Source organism: Talpa europaea (assembly GCF_964194135.1).
Source record: "Talpa europaea genome assembly, chromosome: 14".
Classification (NCBI taxonomy): domain Eukaryota; kingdom Metazoa; phylum Chordata; class Mammalia; order Eulipotyphla; family Talpidae; genus Talpa; species Talpa europaea.
The window spans coordinates 26,607,963-26,631,544 of NC_140082.1; the positions used below are offsets into that span (position 1 = coordinate 26,607,963).

A 23,582-nucleotide genomic window follows, 5' to 3' on the forward strand; every position below is an offset into this window, starting at 1 on the left:
TTAGAGATGAAAAGGTTGGCTATCCATTGTTAAATCTTTATCCCGCTCCGTGGTAATTAGTGGAAGTGAAAAAACTAGCTTTACCGGAAGGCAGGCATCAGATTTCTTAGCTGTTCAGACTTCAAGTCTATGCAGATGGCCTTGCTCCTTTGTCTCCTAGAGCAAGGAGAGGTCGTGTTCCCAGAACATTTTACATTAAGTTCAAAGCATGCTCTTGGGCTCGGCCGCTTGTTGCTGTTTTTTGAACTTGTAACTCTGGACCTTCCTTAGGAAAAAGACTGATTTATCTCCATTACTCCATTGTGGGCACACCAGGCTCTTGGGACAGGTTGAGGCTAATGGAAAGTTTGAACACTTTAGGCTACCAAAGGACAAGAAAACAGCGTGTGGAAAAATAGTGAGTTTTTCTGTATTCTAACTTGTGTTAATTTATTTTGAAGTGAGGGCAGATTTCACCCACCTACTGAGCCTGAGATTTTTTTCCCCCACTCAAACTTCTTAGTACATTTTAGAAGCAAGATGGAGTGTAAATCAGAACAAAGGGTGACTGTTATTCACATGGGAAGCCTTATAGTTTCCAGTCGTTTATCCCCCCGCAGACCCCCGCCAGCCCTACAATCCGCGTTGCCCCTCGAAGCTCTGAGTCTCAACCCCAGGAGAAGGCGGAACGGAAGAGCCACGGAACCATAAGCCAGGGAGCTGCGCGGGCGGAAGGAGGAGGAACCGAGCACCAGGTAGGCCTCGCTTCCCTGCGTGGAGGCTTCGAGATGGAGCCCTTACGGGTCCTAGAGCTGTATAGCGGCATTGGAGGCATGCACCAGGCGCTGCGAGGTGAGAGTGAGCAGAAATGCCTCACTATTTATCTGCGCGTTAGTGCAGGCCCCAGTTAGGGCGCCAGAGGGGCGGAGCGGGATGACGCTGGGGGCGGGGATAGTGCAGGCGGGGGACCGAGGGGGGCTCGGTTGTCAAGGAAACCTCCTGAAAGCGCAGCCCTGGGCTGGCGACCCGTGGAGACTTTCCTCCTCACCCCTTGAACCCTATACAGAAGGGTGGTGGGGCCCCTCCACGGTCCCATTTTGTTAGTAATGAGCCTCAAGACTAGGCTCTGAAGTCAGACTAAATTGGGATTTAGGGATCGGGGTGAGCCTCCTCCTTAGAGCCTATTCCCAATTCTAAGTGTATTTGTCACCGAGAGGCCTGGGGACTTGGCCCCTTACCCTGTGAGGGCATCCCGGCGAGGGGGAGGGGAGGTAGCCCGGCTGGGCTTGGCCTAGCCAGTGAGGGATCTTCAAGAGGATAATTCACATTTAAAGAAGTTAGTGAATGCTAAGTGGAAAGCATGGAGGAAAAGCCTGTTAAAAAGTTTTCTCACAGAAAAAACCTGTTAGGAAATTAAAGTTTAGGAAAAGAAGTTAAATTTCCAAGACTGCATAACTACTAAGTGTCAGATCCAGAGTTTGAACACAATTTCTCTTGACTCCATAGACTCTGCTTTTCTCTTTTCTCACTATATGTGCCCCCTTCCCACCACCCAGTACTTTTGCTGGTGGTGATTCCAATGATTATAGGTCTGTGCTGTCCTATATGGTGGTCACTAGCCACATGTAGTATGTACATTTAAACTAAGTAAAATTAAAATGAAAAGTTAGTTGCTCAGTTGCACTAGTTGCATTTTAATTTCTCAGTAACTACATGTGGCTAGTGACTGTCATATTGGGCAGCACAAATATATTACATATCTGTCATCACAGGAAGTTCTGTTGAGCTGTGCTATAATAGAGTTTAGAGCTTTAATTTTAACTACCTATATTTAGAAATAAGCTTTCTTTTTAGAGAACAGCCTGTGTCCCTGGAAGTTGAGGTTGTCTGCATCCCCAGGGCTAAGGGTAATGTGGGGCTTGCTAGGAGAGAGAGGAGACATGGAGGAAACAATGGAGGAGGGAGGCAGGGAGAGAGAGAGAGAGAACGAACAAGTTATGTTAGGTACTTCATCATGCCTATACCATTATAAATGGACTTTTCTAGCGTTATTGGAGAGATTTTTTTTTTTTTAAAGATTTATTTATGGGTACAAGAACTGGGGTACAGGGCGAAGGTGTGGGGGAGTGAGAGGATTCATCAGAGATAGAATGGAGAACAGAACAGGTGGATTGACTGAAATACACTGCTGAGGGGAGCCTCAGGTGAGTCAGGAGAGGTCTGCTGACCTCTGATTTTAGATTCAGAATCCTTGCAGGTCTCTTTTTGCTTAGTACTTCCATCCTAATTAAGCTATTAATTTGAATGAAAGCAAATAGACATCTGATGTATTCATCTAATCTTCCATTTCACAACTAGGTGTCAGTGTTAACAAACCTGATGTCTCAGGTATGATTATAATGAGGTAATTCAAGTAACTCACCTATATGAGGCACAGGTTGGAAAATAAATGTTAAAGAAGAAAAAATAAAACTCCTTATTTCAAAGTGGCTGGTTAATTCTGTGTTTGCATTTTTAAAATATTGATTATTCCTCTGCTTTCATTAATAATTGTGTATGGCCATGTGGACTTTTTGATTTAATATTTGGAAATAGAGTGTGAATGTGTACTTTTCCACTATCACTAACCAGAGGTTCTTTGCTACAACTTTTCTGGAAAGTATGAACAGAAGAAGGAAAATTATTGCTATTCAAATAACATGTATGTGTGTGTTGTATGTTTTTTGTTTAATAAAAAATATATTTGATAATTACGAATTATACATACTTTTGTCAGGTTTGACATTTCTGACATCTCACTTATAAGTCTTGAAATAACTAAATTAGCCTTTTTTTAGTTCAATCCTCATGTAAATGGAGCATGATTCCCTTTATCCTTTTCTTACAGAATCAGTCTGACAACCTTTTAAAATCATTTATCTTGAATTTCTCTTACATTTTATGCCCATGCTACCTGTTGATAAGTATGCAGTCCAGAATAATACTGAAATGACATGAATAATATCCAGGGTTTTTTAAAACATTAGAGAAAAGTACTGAGGACAAATTCGCCACCTCCATGGAAGGATACTGGTGGACTGTCTTCCCCAAATTCTGTCCCTTCTTTTAGAATAACTATTCTTGGATCATTTAATTGATGACTTTAACATAGGCAAAATTCTGTTGAATTATACTACTTTGGTTTTTTTAGTTAAATATTTTCAAAATCTGTGTATACAGATTAAAAAATTTTAGATGCTACAGATAGAGGGTTATAGTAAGAAATTTCAAGACAGCTTGGTTTTGGAGCTTGGTTTTGGAGTCTAAGATTTTTGACAGAATTGACATTCTTGCTTTTTCATGTTGGTATTATTGATAAGTAACTGTTTTCTTAGAAATATATCCATCCAGTTTTTATTAGGTTTTGGAAAGGCAAGTTAGTTTAGTGTCAGTATTATTTTAGCACATCCATTTCTCATGGAAGTAACTTTTTAGGTCATGTCGTGGATTCTAATTTCACATCAATCTAAAATATGTACATCAGTGGGTGCAAACTAATTTAATTGACCTTAAAAATCCATTGTTTCCTGAGTGAATTTTTAGTTCATCAGTTCTTGGATTGCCACATCACTCACTTGGTGGTTGCTTTTTGTTAGTTGTTATGTCTTCCAGGCATCTAAGACAAGAACAAAAATTAATTATTGACTGTGGTACAGATTTAGCATGTCACTGGTTTTTTCAGTCAGCCTGGGAAAAGGGAAAAGTCATATTAACCAGTTCTAGACAATCCCAATTTGCTGCATATATAGTAGAAATGCAAGCTAGTTATACCATGATAATTACAATATATCTTATATAGCAAAACAGCAAAGTAGTTGTGTATGTTAATTAAGTTTATTTAATTCTGATCTTATAATAATTAGTAGTAGCTTAGTCCTTGACCTAAATTATAATAGGTTTATAATTTTGTAAAGTGACCTTTATATACTAATTGTTTTTTTGTTTGTTTGTTTAAAAACCTTCTTGATTGATTTTTATTTATGAGAATTTTATTTTATACTAACTCAAGTAACTGGATATTGAACGTAAATTCGATTGGAGGCAGCTCCCTGTGATATTACTAAGTAGTGCTCAGAAGTTCCCTGAGGCCCATATGCAAGGCAGCAGAGTATCAAGGAGATAAGTGTTCTAGCTGAGTGTCTTGAGCCTAGTACACAAAATGGACGTGTGTACCCTGTTTTGTCTCTGGCTTCATATCTGCAAGGCCTCAGTGCAGGACTATGATTGTTTTCTGAGTGTGGGGGGGCTTCCTCCCTTGTCCCATCTTCCATAGATGGATTTTATTTCCAAGTGCCTGTGGCATGAACTCCAGTGCCTCACATCCTCATTTTCTTTTTCATTTTTTGATGTTTCAGCTACCTACATTAACTATTAACAGCAAATGATTGTTAAAGAAATAGTCTTTTGGAACTGCTGTGTAATTTGCAGTATTTTCTTTCATCATTTTCCAAAGAAGTTTCAATTTTATTTTTAAAACTTCCCCTTTCTCCTCATTTGGGACAGGGATAACATAACACATATTTGTTTTCGGGAAGAATTGTGAAGAAGGTGGTAATTGCAAAGCGTAATGATAACAGCTCTGCTTACATAGTTTAAGTTTATATTTTGACTGCCATGTAAAGACTGGCAAAACTGTCTGAATATGAAATGATTTTGAAAGGATTTTAGCAGCATGACAAGGTCAGTGCCCTCTTAATTATTTCCCTTTTTCTTCTCACATTCTGTCATGGTCTGTCAAAAATTTTAATTTTTTGGTCCATGACCTGCTTACATTTGGACACCAATTGTTCATCTTATTAAAAAGCTTATCTGATACTTAACTGAGTGAATTTTGGGGTATATCAGTTATAACTCAATAAAACTATTATTAAAAAAACAAACAAAAGCTTACCAGAACTTACCTAAAAGCATTCTCAGTGGTATTGAGAAGGAGATTTGTATTAATAGAGAAGGTCATGAATAAATACTTGTTAGTTTATATATATAATGTTTTTATCATTACAGAAAGCTGTATACCTGCAAAAGTGGTGGCTGCCATTGATGTAAACACTGTTGCTAATGAAGTATACAAATATAATTTTCCTCACACCCAGTTACTTGCCAAGACAATTGAAGTGAGTAATGACTGTCATTGTTTTAATAAGTATGTAGCAAGATAAATGTGATTGCATAGTCTTATAATATACTGGTTTCTGGTGTTAGGTGGAGAATAAATCATATAAATGAAAAAGTTTAGGGGAAGGGAATTAATATTTTATAGTCTATTAGATTATATCCCCACCCCCTTAAATAAAAAAAAAAACAAAACAACTTACAGCTTGAGAGAGAGTTCAGTATTTGGTCTTCAAGAGAACGGATTTATTTTTTTATTTATTTACTTTTTTTAATATTTATTTTTTTAAATATTTATCTATTTGATACAAGCTCTGGGTACAGTCAGAAGCGTGGGAGGGTGAGAGAATTCACCAGAGTCAGAGCGGAGAGTAGAGCAGGCAGACTGACGAAGTACACTGCTGAGGGGAGCAGCGGGCGGCAGGAGAGGTCTGCGCGCCATGTGGGACCCTCCTCTGGTGGCCGGGGAGCAGCCGGGGATCGAACCGGCGCCACAGAGGCCGCGGGCAGCTTCGCAATCCAGTGCTCAACCGCTGCGCCACCGGGGAGGCCCCAAGAGAACGGATTTAAATAGAATGTACTTGACTTCTTTAGATGCTTGGTTTTGTAATGATGTTTAACTTTCTTTAATAATTTACTTTTAAGCAATAATTGTGATACATATGTAGGAGTGAAAACAAGAAGCAGTCATTGGCTATTACTTACTGAATGCTTCTTATCAATTTAGCCAGCCTGTCAAAGTTGAAGGTACTCAGCAGGAGGGATACTGATAATCTTAATACTGATAAACATTGTTATTCAAAAACTAATATGAAATTGTATTTCTCACCCAATTTATTGTGAATATTTTTTCATACAAGTTTCTCATGAAGTCATAATTTTATATAGGATAAACTGCACCCATTTTATGTCTGGTATTTGAGTTCTGACCAATATCTGCAAGTGTATAATTGTGCTACCACAATCAAGGTGTAGAACATCCATCACCCTAAAATATTCCTGAGTGCCCCATTTTAGTTGCTCTTTGATCTCAACTCAAAGCAACCACTGATCTCCTTTCTGTCATTATATCATTTAAATTTTCCAGTTCTAATACTTTTTTTGAGTGTAACTTTTAAATTTATTTTATTTTTGGAATTCACCCAGGTTGTGTATATCAGGAGTTTGCTCTTTTTTAATTTTTTGGTGAATAATTTTCAGTGCAATGGAATATTACATAGTGTAATATGTATATCCACTCATCTAACGTAGACATGACATTTAGATTGTTTCAGTTTTAGATTGCGAAAATGTTGCTATGAAAGTTCACTTATAAGTTTACATGGGCCTTTGGTTTCATTTCTTGTGGATAAGTACCTAAGTGCTGGATCATTTGGTCAGTCATCTAACGTAGACATGACATTTAGATTGTTTCAGTTTTAGATTGCGAAAATGTTGCTATGAAATTTCACTTATAAGTTTACATGGGCCTTTGGTTTCATTTCTTGTGGATAAATACCTAAGTGCTGGATCATTTGGTCATTTTCTTTAACTTTCTGAGAAAATGCTACTTTCCATAGGGTTTGTTCCATTTTACATTCTCACAATCAATGTTAAAGTATTTCAGTTGTTTGGCAAACCCATGAGTTGGTTTTCTACATTTATCTTTTGCTATATAATATGGGAGCAAAATAACACATTTTTCAACTATTTAGGCCAATAGTGACTACTTAAATTAATCTTAGCTGTAATCTTTTGAATTTCTTTGAATATACACAACTGTAAAACAATGTAATAGTTGTGGATATCTAAAAATGACACCTTTCTCCATTTTGTGATTTATTAGCAGAAACATATATATATATATATATATATATATATATATATGAAAGGCATGGTGACTGGTCTGTCCATTTTTCCTATCTAAAATATGTTATTGATAGCTGTTTAAAAATTTCCTAGATATACTATGCTAAAAATCATTAATTTCCTAGATATATTATATATTAAAATTTCATAGATATACTATGATAAAAATCATTAATTATAAAATAAAGTTCTCCATGTTTAGCTCCAGAAAACAGCAATTTTAGGCTTGAGCATCACAGGAGCTTCAAATGCTTAGGATTCAGGAAACTGTTTCCTGATTTAGGATTCAGTGTTCTATCACTGCTTTGGCTGTCTCTGGGACTTGGAGAAAGGCTCTTAATTTTTCATAGTTTCTGTTTATTGCTCCTCTTCCTCACAAGATTGTTTAAAGTTAGTTTAAGTAAAGTTGATTTGAAAAGTATTAAGTGTTAAAGGAACTATTAAAATTTCTGACATGTTTATTTATAGTTAGCACTTTTCCTTCTTTCCCGTTCTGTCCATGTTTTCATATTCTTTCCCCTCCCCCCCCATGTTCATTTCTTAGGGTATTACACTAGAAGAGTTTGACAGATTATCTTTCAATATGATTTTAATGAGCCCTCCCTGTCAACCATTCACAAGGTAGGTATAATAAATATTGCTCTGTTGAGAAAGAGAACTTTTGAAGGACTCATTAAATCAAATCATACTGCAGTTTCAAGCATGGACACTTTGAAGTCCATCAGCTATACTTCCATAGTTTGAAATTTTCATAAATAATTCCTTTTATCTATTCATATTTATAATTCAGTATTAGTCATAAAGGAATTGGCAATTACTGCCAAATGAACAAAGTAATTTGGTCAGTGTTAGATATGTAGAGACTATATAGGACATCTTTTATACTTAAGATTCAGTATTTATTTCTGAGCCAAATTAACTTAAATTATTTAAACTAATGAGCTTTCAGGAATATCTTTCTAACACTGATTAATCAAAATAAATTTCCATAGTAAATATTCATGTCCTAAATTGCATGGCTGTAAAATTTACAAGTCAATCAAGAATGAATTTGAATTTTACATTTCTGAAAATCATATGAACATTCATTCTGACTTATATTTATGTTGTATCTTTTTTTAATTTAGTATTTATTTTGTGTTTCAGGAAATTATATCTTAGATGAAATTTCTACTAATCTATCTTTATTAGTTATTTTAATAATAATTAAAATTTTAAAAATAATAACAGCAGTAATAATCCTCCATGAATCTTACATGGAACATGTGATTTAACTTACAAATTTTTGAAATAGACATTCCTGTTACCATTTTATAAGTGAGAAGTTAAGGCATAGAAAAGTAACTTTCCCAAAGCCATATAATTAGAATGTGTCAGAGTCAGGGTTTATCAATTACTTTACATATTCCTGTTTATATAATATGATTTTAATGAGCTATCACATATAATAAGGTTTTCATTTAAATGACTATTATCATGGTTAATTTCCATTTTAATTTTGGCTTAACTAGCTCTTTAGGAAATTAATTTCTGAAGGATTTATTATGTACCTATAAACCTGACATTGCCTTGATGCTATCATTCTCATCCTTAAGGAGCTTCGATAAGAGTTCTAATAAGAATGAGTGGCAAATAATTATCTTATAATATGAGATAACCTATACAATAAACGAATGCTGATGGTGCCATGAGAGCACAGAGGAGAAAAAGAATTGTTATATACCAGGAGAGGGGATTTTCTTTTAGATGTGATATCTGAGCTGTGTCTGAAAGCATACTGGGAAGGTATTGGAAAATGTGGAGGACATTCCATGTATAGATGACTCTAAGCAGATGCAAGCATATGACATATTTAACCTGCAGTAAGAAGTACAGAACAGAATGCAGCCCCAGCATGGTGAAACCTCGTATGTAATAACTGTCACGGGTCCCCTTTATCTTCCCTACTACCTCCCCCACTCTATGTTAGCCCAGTAATCACACAGGCAACAGCCCAACATAGCCTATGGTAACAGTCATGATTTTGTGGTAACATCATATTTGTAATGCTGAGAGGAAAGGGATAAAATGGAAAGAACTGAAGATTTCTGGGGAGTCTAAGTTGACTCTAATCTCCCATCTGAGCCTCTGTCCACTGATGATTTTGGTCCTGCTATCATGTCTGAGGAGAGTTCAGACTGTGAAGCTAATACATAGCAAGATCTTATTCCCTGTTCCTCTGTTTCTACTACTCATGCTCAATCCACGTCTTTCTTTCTGTTCGATCCTTGATCATATTGAATCTTACTTGTAAAATCTGATTGTTACATAACCAGTTTTGACCTTAAGTTTAAGTCTCTTAAGGTCAAAATTGGACAAAATTGTTGCAATTTTATCTACTACTTTGATTTGTTTGGATATTGATTAGTCATCAGTACCATCATCTGTTATGTTGCCACCCTATAAAACCAGCTCATTCATCTGAACTTTTGTTGGCTTATCTGGGATAGAGCAAAAGCTGTGTGTGTGCGTGCATGTGTGTGTTTCCTATATCAAGTCATTTTAAGAGAGAGTAATTGAATTTAATTTTCATTGACTTTTTGTTCTTTGCTATATGTAAGTCACTTAACATACTGTTCTGTAAAAATAAATTTTAAGTGTATTTATTAATAGGCAAGGCTTTTTATATTTTTAATTAAATCAATGAATGCATTTGTTCTTCATAGCAACAACTATGATTGTTTATTTTGTAAGGACCAACTAATTTTAATTCTCTCAGTATTTACTTTTTAAAATTAATTTGATATCTTCTTATAAGATTCTTGGTAAATGTATTTGTGCTTTTTTTTTCCCCTTTAGAATTGGCCTGCAAGGTGATGTGACAGATCCAAGGACAAAGAGCTTCTTATATATTCTAGATATTCTCCCAAGGTAAAAACCTCATTTCTTTTAAAAAATTACGTTAAATTTAAAAACTTTGCAACTAGAAGAATGTGATGTTTGTTATTTAATAGAGTTTGATGATGCCTTCAGATACCGTGCACATCATTTATCTTTTTCTGTCATGACTAGCAATAACTGCAAATGTTTGCCATTGCCAGGGTTGCTGCTACAGTGAGTAACAGAAAATTACAGCCTAATAACTAAATTCTCAAGCCTCTGTTCATTGTATTAATGCAAGTGATGCTAATATTGATATAAGTGAATGATGTTGCCTATGACCTGAAAATTTGTGCTTACCCTGGAAACTGCCATTCTCTGGACATGACAGCTCTTTGAGTTGTGCAGTTCAGAGTTCTCTGTGTGAACCCAAGTTTTGAGATAAACTTCAATGGAAACTAACATTTCAAATGTTAACTTTATCAAGTATGCCATTTGTATGGGAGGAAATGAATAAAATGAGTTGTTTTCATCTCATAAAATTCTATTAAAAAGAGAGTTAAGAAAATGACTTACTTCATAACTCCCACAAGTAAAGTTTTTTTGTATTTTAGTGATGAAATATTTGGATTGCCATTTGTTTATTTATTTTTTTTAGGTTACAAAAATTACCAAAGTATATTCTTTTAGAAAATGTTAAAGGTTTTGAAGTATCTTCTACAAGGTAAGAAATGCATTTGTCACATGTTCATCTTAGACGTGGTCTATTTTATAGCGGGATACAATAATCCTAAAAATAAACATGTACGTTCTGACGTTTTACATCGGTTGTGTATTTTGTTCATTAGAACTGATTCTTACTAGTTAATAATATAAATTATCACAAAGTTAGGCTTAACTGATTCTCTCCCATTTTGATGTTTGAAGTTGTCCAGAATTCTCATCTTAATGAGAATGGTATTTCTCAATTTTATCTGCTTCTGTTGTTTCCTGTATCTTTAGAAATAGTGCTTTTGTTAACCTTTAAAAAAAAAAAAAACCTGAAATTTAAAACACTAATTCATCTTTGTAGTGATTTTATTATGAAAATTGTCAAACATAAACAAAAACTGAAAAAATTATATAGTGAATACCCGGAAAACCAGTTCCTAAATTTTACATGATCATTTTGCTACATTTGTGGTAACATCCCTTTCCATCTATACATTCATATAATCACCTATCACTGTAGCTTGTTTTATTAATAAATTTTCAAAGTCAGTAATAGAAACACTGTAAAAGGGAAGTGTTTGAATAACTCATAACACTAGGCTTTAAAATATTTATTTATTTAAAAGATGGTCTTCAAAACTACACGAACTATAGTTTATGAAGACTTCTACTACCATTCACAAATTCTATCAGCAAGTAACCTTGAATAAATTTAACCTTTCATTTACTCCAAACACTCATGCTAAAATTAATGTAAATTAAAACATGTGTTTAATAAAAGTTAAACTTATACTTGACTGTCATAGAAAAAAAAAAGAAATAGTTATGTGTTCAGTAAGAGTTGGTCATGGTAGCAGGTGTTTTCTATCCTACAGTTAGATGGAAGAAGCAAGCGATGTGTGAGGGCCCTTTCTCCGTTTGCCAAATGGAGAGCAAACATCCATCCACGTTGTTGACTGAGCTGCTCTCTACAGTGTTCTCCCGTCTGATTTGCTGCAGATTTTATTTCAGTTCCCTCAGCAAATTTATCATTAGTAGATTGGCAATTTTAACTCCACCAGTTTGGATTGGATTAAGTTTTGTTTATAATAGAAAGTTATTTCTGTACATAGAGTTATAATACCGTTCTATACATAGAGAGTTATAATAGAGTTAGAGAGTTATAATAGTTATCTTTTTTTTTTTTTTTTTTGAGAAGTACTTGACTGACTAGAGTTCTAGGATCATTCTCTTTCTAACAAATTTGAGTGGAGTTAGAATGAAGCTTTACATACGGTATTTTATGTAAGAACCGCATTTCTAACTATAGGGGAAATTTTTTCTTTTTCCTTTTCTTTTTGTCTTTTCAGAGACCTCTTAGTGCAAACAATAGAAAATTGCGGCTTTCAGTACCAAGAATTTCTATTGTCTCCAACCTCCGTAGGTACCACACTGAAAAACTCTTATATAAATTTTCCCAAAGGTAATTAGATTCAATGAAAAGAAAGGATCTGTTTTGGATCATATTAGTGGTAAATGCTGAAATGAGTTCAGACATGAGTCTTAATTTCTAAACAATGTAATACAGGCATTTAGACCTACTAATATATTTTTATGAAATAAATGTATGTATGTGTATAGATATATAACATCTGTCTATCTTAAAACTCACAATGAATGTATTTTTCTTTCCACATAGAAAATTAAGGGTAGTATGTTTTGAAGATATGTGACATTTGGTATTTATATACTGGGTGTGTGGTATATGCTTGACAATAATTCAAAATAGAAAAAAAATGAACAGATAATTTTCTATTTTCAATTTTCTAATTGCTTTTTTTGAGTCAAATTATTAAAATACAAGCATTTCTTCTATTTGTGTGGGTAAGACATTTAAGTGGTTATGATATTTGGTAAACATTTGATATTACTATTATCACTATTTCATCTTTTGTCATAGTTCTTACTAGAAGAACAAATGTCATTGCCCATTTCATAAGTTATATAAGCTATGGAAATTGGCAATATACCTGATGTTTTTAAGTTTATTTCAAATTTATAGCCTTTTTACTTTTAAAATTTAGTAAATCCTCCTTTTTAAAAAATAAAATGATGTAATAAATATCCAAGAATTTCTATATTTAAATTTCACTTTTTATGGCTACTATATTATCAATAACAAATATAAAAATATTCTTATATAACGTCTTACCTGGAGAATATAAAATGAAGTGACTTGTACATATGATTCATAAGAGTCATTGTTTTTTTCCAAGTAAATGTACAAAGCAGCAGTTTCAGAGATTTAAGAATGTGTCATAAAGAAGTCTTCTCAATCAATCAAAGACTTTTCTTTGGCAGTAGCCAAATATATATCTGAATGAATTTTTTTCACTACCTTCTAACAGTTGATATAGAGTTCTTTAATTTCCTTTAGTTAACTGCTCTGCTTTATTTACAGCTTGGCATTCCAAATTCAAGACTACGCTATTTCCTTATCGCAAAGCTTCAGCCAGAGCCATTCTCTTTTCAAGTCCCTGGGCAGGTGGTGTTATTATTATTATTATTGTTAGATTATTGTTGTTTTTTATTATATTGTAAATATATTCAGTTTGTTAATTTATTTTCAAGAACAACCTTGTGGGGATTAATATGTGTGCTATATAGTCTGTAATATAGACCATTGCCAATGTCTATGGCCAAGGTTGTTTTTTTCTTCTGTTGCCACCGTCATAAATCAAAAACTTTTCTTTCATCATTAGAAGAAAAGTAAGTTAAAAGTAAAATAAAAATTATTGCTACTATCCTTTTTTTCCTCAGTAATTTACTTTCTTGACTATTTTACATGTATTACTTTCCCCTATGTAGAATTCATTGACTATTTTTGATAAAATTCAATATACTAATTTTAAAAAGTGTGCAAGAGTATGTTAGTACATTGGTTACTTTTTGTTTCATGTTAGTCCTATTGACCCTTAATTGATTAAAATACAGTAGTGATTAATAAAAAAAAAATTGGTTTGGATTAGTTCAGTGGAGCTCTTTGTAACCATCACAGGTAAGAACTCAAAAGTATGTTCTACTAATAGGGGATCAATAATGTGATTTGAATCTCCTATAATACAATACCAATATTATATAATATCTAATTATACAATACCAATAGTTATCCTTTCCATGAAGGCAATTCAAAAAACAGTTTATAAAAAATACTAAGAAACAGTTCATTATGAATTCCTGGAATTGTCTTTCTTTTATACAATAGAACTTTATTTAACACATGGTTACTTTTCAGCAACATTTTTTTCCTAGGAGACTCAACAGTAGCAATAACCTTGCAGTATGAAAAGTACTTTTCTTTTTTTAATTACTAGATTGTTTTAGGTCTCTGAAATAGTGGGCTTTTATTGAAAACACATTTTCTGGAAATATTAATGGTGCTTTCAAAACTTCTTTTCCAAATATGATGCTTTATCTGTATTCAACATGCTTCCTATTACTTTGTTGACTCGTGTTTTTTTAAAATTTATTTTTTTAATAATTTTTTTTTACTTTTTACATCATTGTTCATTTTTAAATAATATTTGCTTCCCCTCACCCCCTCAGGTGTAGTCCCCATAGAATTTCCTTCACCAATGCACTGGTGCACCCTCACCTCAGTCCCCTGTGCTCCTCCCTCCCTCTCTGAAAAACAAAAAGTGGTAACTCCATGAAATAAATAGTAGCATGATGTCATTCTAGCTATGTGATTAAAAACTTGTAACAACTTGTATAAATACAAGTAAACCATGTTTCTTTGCTTTTAAATACCTCTGTAAATGCTAAAGAATATTTTTTGCATGATGTTTACTGGAATTTATACATTAAGTTGTCTTTTATTTTTATTGAAGCTTTTGACAATTTGTGTATTTCTATTAATTTCAGATATTAATGGAGTTCCCCGAAATTCACTTTGAAGTCCTACAAAAACATGCAATAGATCCAGAAAAGAAACTTGAAGAAAAGATAATCGAACCACATAATTGCTTTGATAATAGCACGCAATATTCTCAAAAAGAGACTGTTCTTTTTAAGCTTGAAACTGCAAAAGAAATTGACAGAAAACATCAACAGGATAGCGATCTCTCTGTGCAAATGTTAAAAGACTTTCTTGAAGATGATATTGACATGAAGCAGTACTTTTTACCACCAGAGTCACTGTTGCGATATTCTCTTTTGTTAGATATTGTTAAGCCTACTTGCCGGAGGTCCACCTGCTTCACAAAAGGGTAGGTATTAAAGAGACTCTATTTGTGGTATGTCCAGAATTAAACAGGATTTCATGGCTTTTGGTTCTTTCAGAAACATTAGTATTTTATAAAATAATGGAATGATTTTTTTCTTGTCCTTAATTGCCTGCTTCTTGGTCTAGTAGAATCCTTGAGTAAAATTCCTCTTGGCAAAACATGTGCACAATCCATAAAAGTGCTTATAAAAGACAGTCCATTTGTTTGATGACCTTCATGGGAGTTTATTATCTGTGGTAGAAACATGTTTTCTATAGATGGTGAATTGCTGATTTTTAGCACCTTTCATTTTATGGCACATCAGACCTCCAACATTTATGTCTATTCTCATGATCACTGTCTAAGAAGAAATTAAATTTTAAGATAAACAAAATGGAATCATCTGGGGTATGTTAAAACATACTTAAAATTTATTCAATTTTTTAAATAAGTAAATATTCTCATGGTTCAAAATTCTAAAAGTACTAATATTGTAGACTCTTTTTCCACTTCCGTCTCTTGACTGTTCAACTGTTTCATCTTCCAGATTATTGGGTGTGAGGCTATACCTAATTATACATGTGTATTTTTATCCCCTAAACTAGATAATAGCACACTATATACATTATCCTTGCCCCCTTTTATAATTGCACAATATATATTGGGTATTATTACATGTGAATATATATATAGAACTTTTCTATTCTGTTATAGATATATGAATTTATTTTATTGATTACCTTTAGGGGGCTTTAATGTATTTCTGAAATGTTATTATCAATTTGATTAAACCTAGGAAAAAGGGGGAAATTAGATATTTCCAGAAAATTATATAAAAGATATTTATCTCCGCTTTGTTAATGCCACTGAACCTTATTTGATAGGTAGTTGTATGATGTGAAAGTTAAGACTTCTCTTTTTCCATACTAGATAGTTATCTGTTCAAAATGCAGTGTTTTTTATATAGACACACCAGGCTCATTCTGATTTTCTCGTATTCTGCCCTTGAAATTCCAAGGAAGTGAGTTTATTGTTTTCCATTACCTTAAAAGACTACAGTCAGCTGTTTTCTATTTCCTAGTGTGGTAGGTTTCTCATAAAACAAGACTTACCAATTTTGTAATAAAATAACCCAGAAATTCTTTTGAAATTATAAAGATGGTATTAAAGAAACACTGTGAAAGTCTATTTTAGTGTAGTTAATGTAGACATAAACACATTTTTAATCATTTTATGTGTGTGTGATATGAGAAAACAACTTGAAAAACATTTTCCATAGTGACTTTTTCTAATTTATATCTTAAATTGATAAGTTAGGGAAAAATAATAATGATATGTTGAACATCCATATTGGTAATGATCTTAGGGAAAGAAATATGAATACATTGCATTTCTGTAGTATTTTATGCATTTCATGCAATTACTTATACAATGGTTTGATTGTTATATGAAAAAGTGAAGGTATACTGTATTACAGTAAGAAGCAGATAAGTTTGGTAGATCCGTATTTATTATGGTACTGGAGAGTAAGGTTTTGGGGTCATCAGAAGAAATGATGGTTTAGGCAAATTAACAGCAATTTATTTTCATGTACATTACATATGGTTTAATATAGCAGGGGTGCCAATATTGGATAGTATTTGTAAATAAAGTCATAACAAGTGTAAGCTTCATACTGATGAACATTAAAACTGATAGTATGGAGAAATGACAGTAATACATAAAGTAAAATGGTATTTACACAACTTAAATGATGCCCAGTTTAGTGCCTGGGAAGTTTACATAGAATGATCTTTATCTTTTACTTAGTAATTATTCAATTATAAAACATATTTATGTGATATTCAGAATATTTCAGAATGATGGAAATTTATTACTCTTTAAAGAAATATATAAGAAAGTTACCATTAACAAATACATTAGGTACTGCATAATATTTATGTTAATTTTTCAGTTATGGAAGGTACATAGAAGGAACAGGATCTGTGTTGCAAACTACAGAGGATGTACAGGTACTATACGTAGTTTAGAACTAAAATACTTGAAAATTATTTTCAGTGAAATTATATTTAATAGCTAAAATTTGAGAACATTAAAATAATTGTACATGCTCATTAGTATATTCATATGTGTAATAATTTTTTATAATAAATCTTTTCTTTTTGTTACTGGAGATGCAGTTGTGTACATAGAATGTTAAATGTTTTTGCTTTCCCTTATTCTTGTCTTTGTAACTCCTTTGCTTCCATAAAGGGTAAAATGATATATAGCATGTAGTAGTCAATGTTCTCAAAAATTATGCACAAACATTAATGTTGGAACATTCCTTTGGAGCACATGATTTGGGAAAAATTATATTTTAGCAAGATTCTTAATATTTCAATTATAAATTCTTTGTGGCTAGAATACTTTGTAAGGTATACTTATACTCCCCAAGATATTATTATTATTTTTATTTATGGTTTTCGTGTGTGTGTGTGTGTGTGTGTGTGTATATCTTTCCTTACTTAATATGCCTAATGGATAATATGGAAAGTAGCTGTGACATGCAATTTTATTTTTCATGGAAATATGTGCGTGTATATATATATCAGTGGCATTGTTGATGCATAGTGTGCTGATTGTGGACACTGTGACTAACCAGGTAGCTTGATGTTTGTAGGTAGGAAGTGACTGCCATAGATTAGTGTATGGTGGTGCATTTAATAAGGCTGAGATTACAAAAAAATTATAAACTCTTCATGATGGCATGGTTGAATACAAATTTGATATAAGTTTGAAATATTTTTTATTAGTTTTGAAGTGAAATCACATTATCTCCTTTTATACTTATCTAAACTCTATTAATAAAATTCACTCATAGTAAAAATTCTCTCAGTGGTAAATTTACTACCTATGTTTTATTGTTTTAAGAAAATACCTTAGTATGATGAACCTGTTATTGAACAGTAGATATTTTAGTGATTACTTGTTAGCATGGTAAATAGACTTTATGGGCTGACCAAGTTTGGTTTTTGTTTTGTGTGTTTTTCTATTGCGTTTTTTGTGTTTTTCTATTGTCATTTATTGTTTATATATATATGATTTAATTTTTGAGTCATTAAAAGTGACAGTTACACTGAAAATGCCTTGATCTGCTCATAATAAAACTGTTGTTTATTTTCATAGTTTGCGTTGCTGTTAATGGGCCTGTTACGCATTTTATTGCACATTTTCCCGTGTCTTTTGCTACCATGTGTTACAGTAGACTATTATGTCCATCATTTTAAACTGTCTAACAATTAGTGGTCTTAACAAATCTACTGGCACTCCTTTATCAGTTATCTTGGATGTTTTCTTACAGATTGAGACTATCTACAAATCCCTTACCAATTTGTCAGAAGAAGAAAAGATAGCAAAATTGTTACTGCTTAAACTTCGATATTTCACTCCTAAAGAAATAGCAAATCTTCTTGGATTTCCTCCAGAGTTTGGTATGTGATATACATGCAGACCTCAGCTTTCATTTTATAAAGGTCCCCGAATTCATAGGGATTCCTGTGTTTTATGAACAAACCCTTGCCCAGACTGATGGGTATAAGAAATCTTCCTTTCCTGATTGTGCCATTTGGCATTTTCCTTCCTTTCTCTTCCTCATTCATTGGTTACTTGCTTCAGTCCATTCCTTCAGACTCAACTCTCCCTCTCTTTATTTCAGTAATGGTCTGAGTGGTTTGTAGGGGGAGAAGGGCCAAATCTGCAAATCTACATCTTTTTCCCCAGAGCTGGTTGTTAATAGCACTTTTTTCTCCTACTTACTTTCTTGCTTCAGAGGTCCTGCTGCCATAACCCCTCACTGGATCTTGTGAAAGAATGATTAGCATTATCTTTTTTAAAACAAATTCAAAGGCAGTTGAGGAATTTTTCATTTTTTTGTGGGACTATATTTGTATTTGTGCTGCTCAAAGAAACATTTTATTAATTCTGTGTCATTGTCTTCACTAGAAGGTTTAAGTGGAGAAAAGAGAAAATGGCAAAGTGGGTGGTAGAAGGGTGATGAATTAATAGATAAGGTTTTAGAGCACGTCCCTTTTGTATTCTGAGAACAAACTGCCAAATGTAATTTGACTATCCTCTTGGTAAATGATTCTCTGAGTGTAGTCACAGCAACTAGGTTTGTTTTGTACTCTGCCTTTTTCTTAGTGATCTCATTCACTCCTAGATATCCTGGGAGCATGATTTAAGAAAAACACAAACTTTCCTTGTCTTAGTTTGTGTCATAAAGTGAGTGACAACATCATAAAACAAATAAAAAGCTGAGAATTGGACTCAAGAGTATAATTCCCAGTCTGCTTTCCTAGTTACTGTTATTTTCTCTTTTTTAGAATGAGTAATCAGAGGTATTTTCTATGTAATGAAGAGAGAAAAGAGATGGCTTCTTTAATAAAAATTTATTTCTGAATATTGCTCATGTGCTTGTTTTTCAAGGAGTAGTGGTCGCTTTGGTAATACCGAAACAGTATGAACCTCATGGTTGGACTATCCTAGCTCTACCCTAACTACCCTCTACCTTACTTTATGGATTTGTAAAATGATATTTATAGCCCAGGCTTGTTACGTATGTTAGCATATGTAAAATGTTTACATAACAACTGACATGTCAGCTGTTATTTTTATGGTGGACATTTACATTTATTTGCTTTTACAGTCTTGACCTCATAAATATTTTTCCTTATTTTTAAATTTTAGGAGACAAGTAGGATTTTTCAAAGCTCTATGAAAATATGTGTATAATATGCTTAAGAAAGCCCTTTTAGGGGCCTCCCCGGTGGCACAGCGGTTGAGCGCTGGGTGGCGAAACTGCGCGCGGCCTTTGCGGCGCCGGTTCGATCCCCGGCTGCTCCCCGGCCACCAGAGGAGGGTCCCACATGGCGTGCAGACCTCTCCTGCCGCCCGCTGCTCCCCTCAGCAGTGTACTTCGGACCTTCTGCCTGCTCTGCTCCCCGCTCTGGCTCTGGTGAATTCTCTCACCCTCCCGCGCTTCTGACTGTACCCAGTGCATGTAAAAACAAACAAACAAACAAACCAGCAAACAAATAAATAAAGCATGCCTCTATAAAAAAAAAAAAAAAAAAAAAAAAAAAGAAAGCCCTTTTAATTGCTTAGCTTTTTTTAAGCATATAATATATTTTGTTATAAAATCAAGCAAGCATGCCTCTGTTATTATTGAGTAGCACTCTGACAGAACTGTCCTTCACATGCGTTCCTATTGACTTTGGATACAAAATGGGCATTATTTGGTTGGTTTTTAAACTGGCAGTGATGGATTTGCATTGATCTTGCCATATACATTTTGTCTGGTTCTCTTTGTGACTAAAGACATGCAATCACATGTGAGATAGCAGGCTTTGGAAGAGGGAAATTTTTATTGAATGTAAGCTGCTATCTTGGCCTCATTAATTCTGTTTCTGAGAATCATTTTTATTGTACCTATGTTTTTTTATTGAGGTTTTTTTTTATTGAGGTAATATTAGTCTATAAAACTGTATGGTTTTCAGGTGAACAGTTTCTTACCTCATTAACGATATCATACCATGTCCTCCACCAATTGTCTGGTCATTATCCCAACCCCTTCTGTCCATTCCCTCTCCATCTCCTTCTACTCTGGTAAACATCATTCTATTATCTGTTTTAGTTTTTCTTTTTTTGTTCTCTTTATAGTCCGCAGTGTATGAAACCATAAAGTGTCTTTCTGTTTCTAACTTTGTTCATTTAGCACAATCCCCTGGAAGTCCAGTCATGTTGTTGCAAATGACCAGATTTCATCTTTTTTTTAATGGCTGAGTATTAGTCCACTGTGTGTGTGCTGTGCGTACGTGCGTGCATGCGTGTGTGTGCGCGCTCATGTGCATATATACCCAACGGCTTCTTTATCCACTTGTCCATTGTTGGGTACTTGTCCATTGTTGGGTTGTTTCCATATCTTGGCAATTGTGAATAGTGTTGCTGTGAACATAGTGTACATATATATTTTCAAATTGGTATTTTATGTTCTTTGAGTCAATACTTGGAAGTGGGATTACTGGATCATATGGTAGTTCCATTTTTAAATTTTTGAAGAACCCCAATACCGCTTTCCATAATGACTGCACAAATTTTTACATTCCCACCAGTAGTACATGAGGGCTCCTTTATTTTTTTGCACATCCTCACTGGCACCTGCTCATTCTAAAAAGTAACCTTCTAACATAAAAAGTCATTTTCTGTAAACCAGATTAGATTTTAATATCTATATATAAAATACATATTATTTTTTATAAATTCTTTGTTTTTCAAACCTTTCTTCCCCTCTGATGTAATCTTAATATTGCAAAAGATCATCCCTGGCATACTCTTAATATCTATTTGTAGATATATTTGTACTTCTGGCTACTTTGAATGAAATAATTTTTGTGATGAGATGACTAATGTGTTTGGCTAAGACATGTTATCTTTACAACAGCAATTTCATAATTATTGTCAATTGCAAATAAACTTTTATTGTGATAATATTATTTTAAAGCAGTAAGTTTAATGCCAAATGTAGATAAAGAAACTTTAATCATAATCAACTCTAAATTCTGGTCCATACAAATGTATAAAATTATGCTGTTCTTAATGCTCTATAAGTTTTTCCTTTATTTTATTATCTAATTTGTTTGTCCCTTATTCAGTTGATATGCCAAAGGATACTGAATATGAAATTCTTTGTATCGAACATAATAGTGTGCATTCTTATGCATGGACAGTCCTTATGATGATAATTTCAAAGCTTTGTTCCAGCAAATAATAGACTCTGAGGGCCATTTTCCTTTGAAAAAGAATGTAACAAATAGAAGTCCAATATGACAAAGTCAATTTATGAAAATAAGCAGAATATAAAAAGCAACTATAAGGGACTTGTATCCAGAATTTATAAAGAACTCTTACAGCTCAGTGACAAAAGGAAAAATAATTCAGTTTAATGATGGGTAAAGAATTCGAATAGATATTTCTAGAAAGAATATAAAAAAATGGCCAGTAAGTACCTGAGAGGATGTTGAATGTTATTAGTTACTCGAAAAATGTAAAACAAAGCCACAATTAAGGTACCATTTCATAAAATGACACATAGTAGCGGCATTGGCAAAGATGTGAGCAGATAAAATCCCTTGTACAATGCTGGTGGAGTATAAAATGGTCCACCCCTTTGGGAAACAGTCTGGCAGTTCCTCTACTATTGGACTTAGACTTACCCTATGACCCAGAAATTTTACCCCTGGGTATGTATCCAGGAGAACTGAAAACATGTCTACACAAAAACTTGTACATAAGATTCATAACAGCATCATTCATGATAATAAAAAAATAAAAACAACCCAACTGTATGTCAGTGGGTAAATGGATAAACAAGTCTGGTATATCCACGCAATAGAATATTATGCAGTCGTAGAAAGGAAAGAAGTATTGCTTTGTATCATTCATGAGCCTTGAAAACATTATGCTCAGTGAAACAAACCAGAAGCAAATGACAACATATATGTGGTTCCATTTATATTAAATGTTCAGAATAGCCAAATCCATAGAAACAGGAAGTAGATTAGTGGTTGGGAGGCAGGGAAGGAGAATGGGAATGACTGGTAATAGATAGTAGCTTTCTTTTCAAGGTGATGAAAATGTTTTAGAATTAGATAATGGAGATGTGTACAAAACTCTGACTGTGTACTAACATCTACCAAACTATACACTTTTTAAGTAAGGTGAATTTCACAAAATGTGAATTTTTGTCTCCATAAAGCTGTTATTAAATCAGGTGAAATCATGGTAACCACTGCTTTTCCTAACATTCACTAATACGCAGATTTTAATGAGGTCTATGCATGTTATGTTAGTATACTATCATGATATTATGTAATGTATTGTCTTGTGTAGGCAATGTAATATTATATAATATTTTTGATTCTTCCCTTAAGAGACCCTAGGGACTTATTAATGTAAATGACTGGTGTACTCTTCCTAAGAATGCAATCTTTATCTCTGGAAACTAATATTACAAATGATTATATAATATTATAAATTGTTTTCTCTTTTCTTCTAGGATTTCCTGAGAATATAGCTGTGAAACAGTGCTATCGTCTACTTGGAAATAGTCTCAATGTGCTTGTGGTAGCGAAACTAATAAAAATTCTATGTGAATAAGTTTGAAATAATTCTGAAAGATGGTCATGGCAATTCCTTCATGTCTGGGTAATAATTGTGAAATTCTGTTTTGAATTTTGATGAAGTCCAACTACATTTTAATTTCTCTTTAACAAGAAATTTGGAATTTTTTACAAAAATAACAATTTGTTTTCTTTAATTTATATTACTGTATTTTTAAAGTAGAAATAAATGTCACAACAGTCATATGAACCCAAGAAATTGTTCACTTTTGCATGTTAAAGAAGTTCTTATGAATTCTGTCATTTAACTTTTTTATTCTAAAATGATTCTAATTTAACCTGTTTCAAATGTTGAATATTTTACTTAATTCCAATTATTATTCACTTTATACAAGTCTGAAAAATATGTCAAAAATTCATCCTAACTTCATTACCTCTCCATCAGGAAGCCATAGAAAATGTAACTGTGTTATCTTACTACCTTTTCTTCTATCTCCACCTAAAATATAAACTCATTCTCTCTTTTTCATTTGTACATACTTCCCTCTAGTTATTATCAGAGCTCTATTTTTTCAGCTTGTAAATTGGATTTATTTTCACATTCTAAGGAATGTAGTAAGGTATTAGGTTC

At 33.3% G+C, this 23,582-nt stretch overlaps 1 protein-coding gene across 3 annotated transcripts; it reads left to right on the forward strand.

Annotated features, from left to right (window-relative positions):
* Nucleotides 1-767: 767 nt before the first annotated feature.
* TRDMT1 (tRNA aspartic acid methyltransferase 1) lies at nt 768-22,988 on the forward strand (the record flags this gene model as incomplete). 3 transcript variants are annotated; one of them, XM_084253410.1, is made up of 11 exons in its annotated part: nt 768-831; nt 5,023-5,132; nt 7,523-7,599; nt 9,817-9,888; nt 10,496-10,561; nt 11,898-11,967; nt 12,989-13,072; nt 14,452-14,795; nt 16,747-16,804; nt 18,136-18,265; nt 22,888-22,988. In XM_084253410.1, the coding sequence occupies 11 exons, from the start codon at nt 768-770 to the stop codon at nt 22,986-22,988; spliced, it is 1,176 nt and encodes a 391-aa protein (XP_084109536.1). The 3 variants fall into 3 exon arrangements, with proteins under 3 accessions (XP_084109536.1, XP_084109537.1, XP_084109538.1); XM_084253411.1 differs by having other exon boundaries at nt 14,452-14,774; XM_084253412.1 differs by lacking the exons at nt 9,817-9,888; nt 10,496-10,561 and having other exon boundaries at nt 14,452-14,774.
* Between the last annotated feature and the right edge of the window lie 594 nt (nt 22,989-23,582).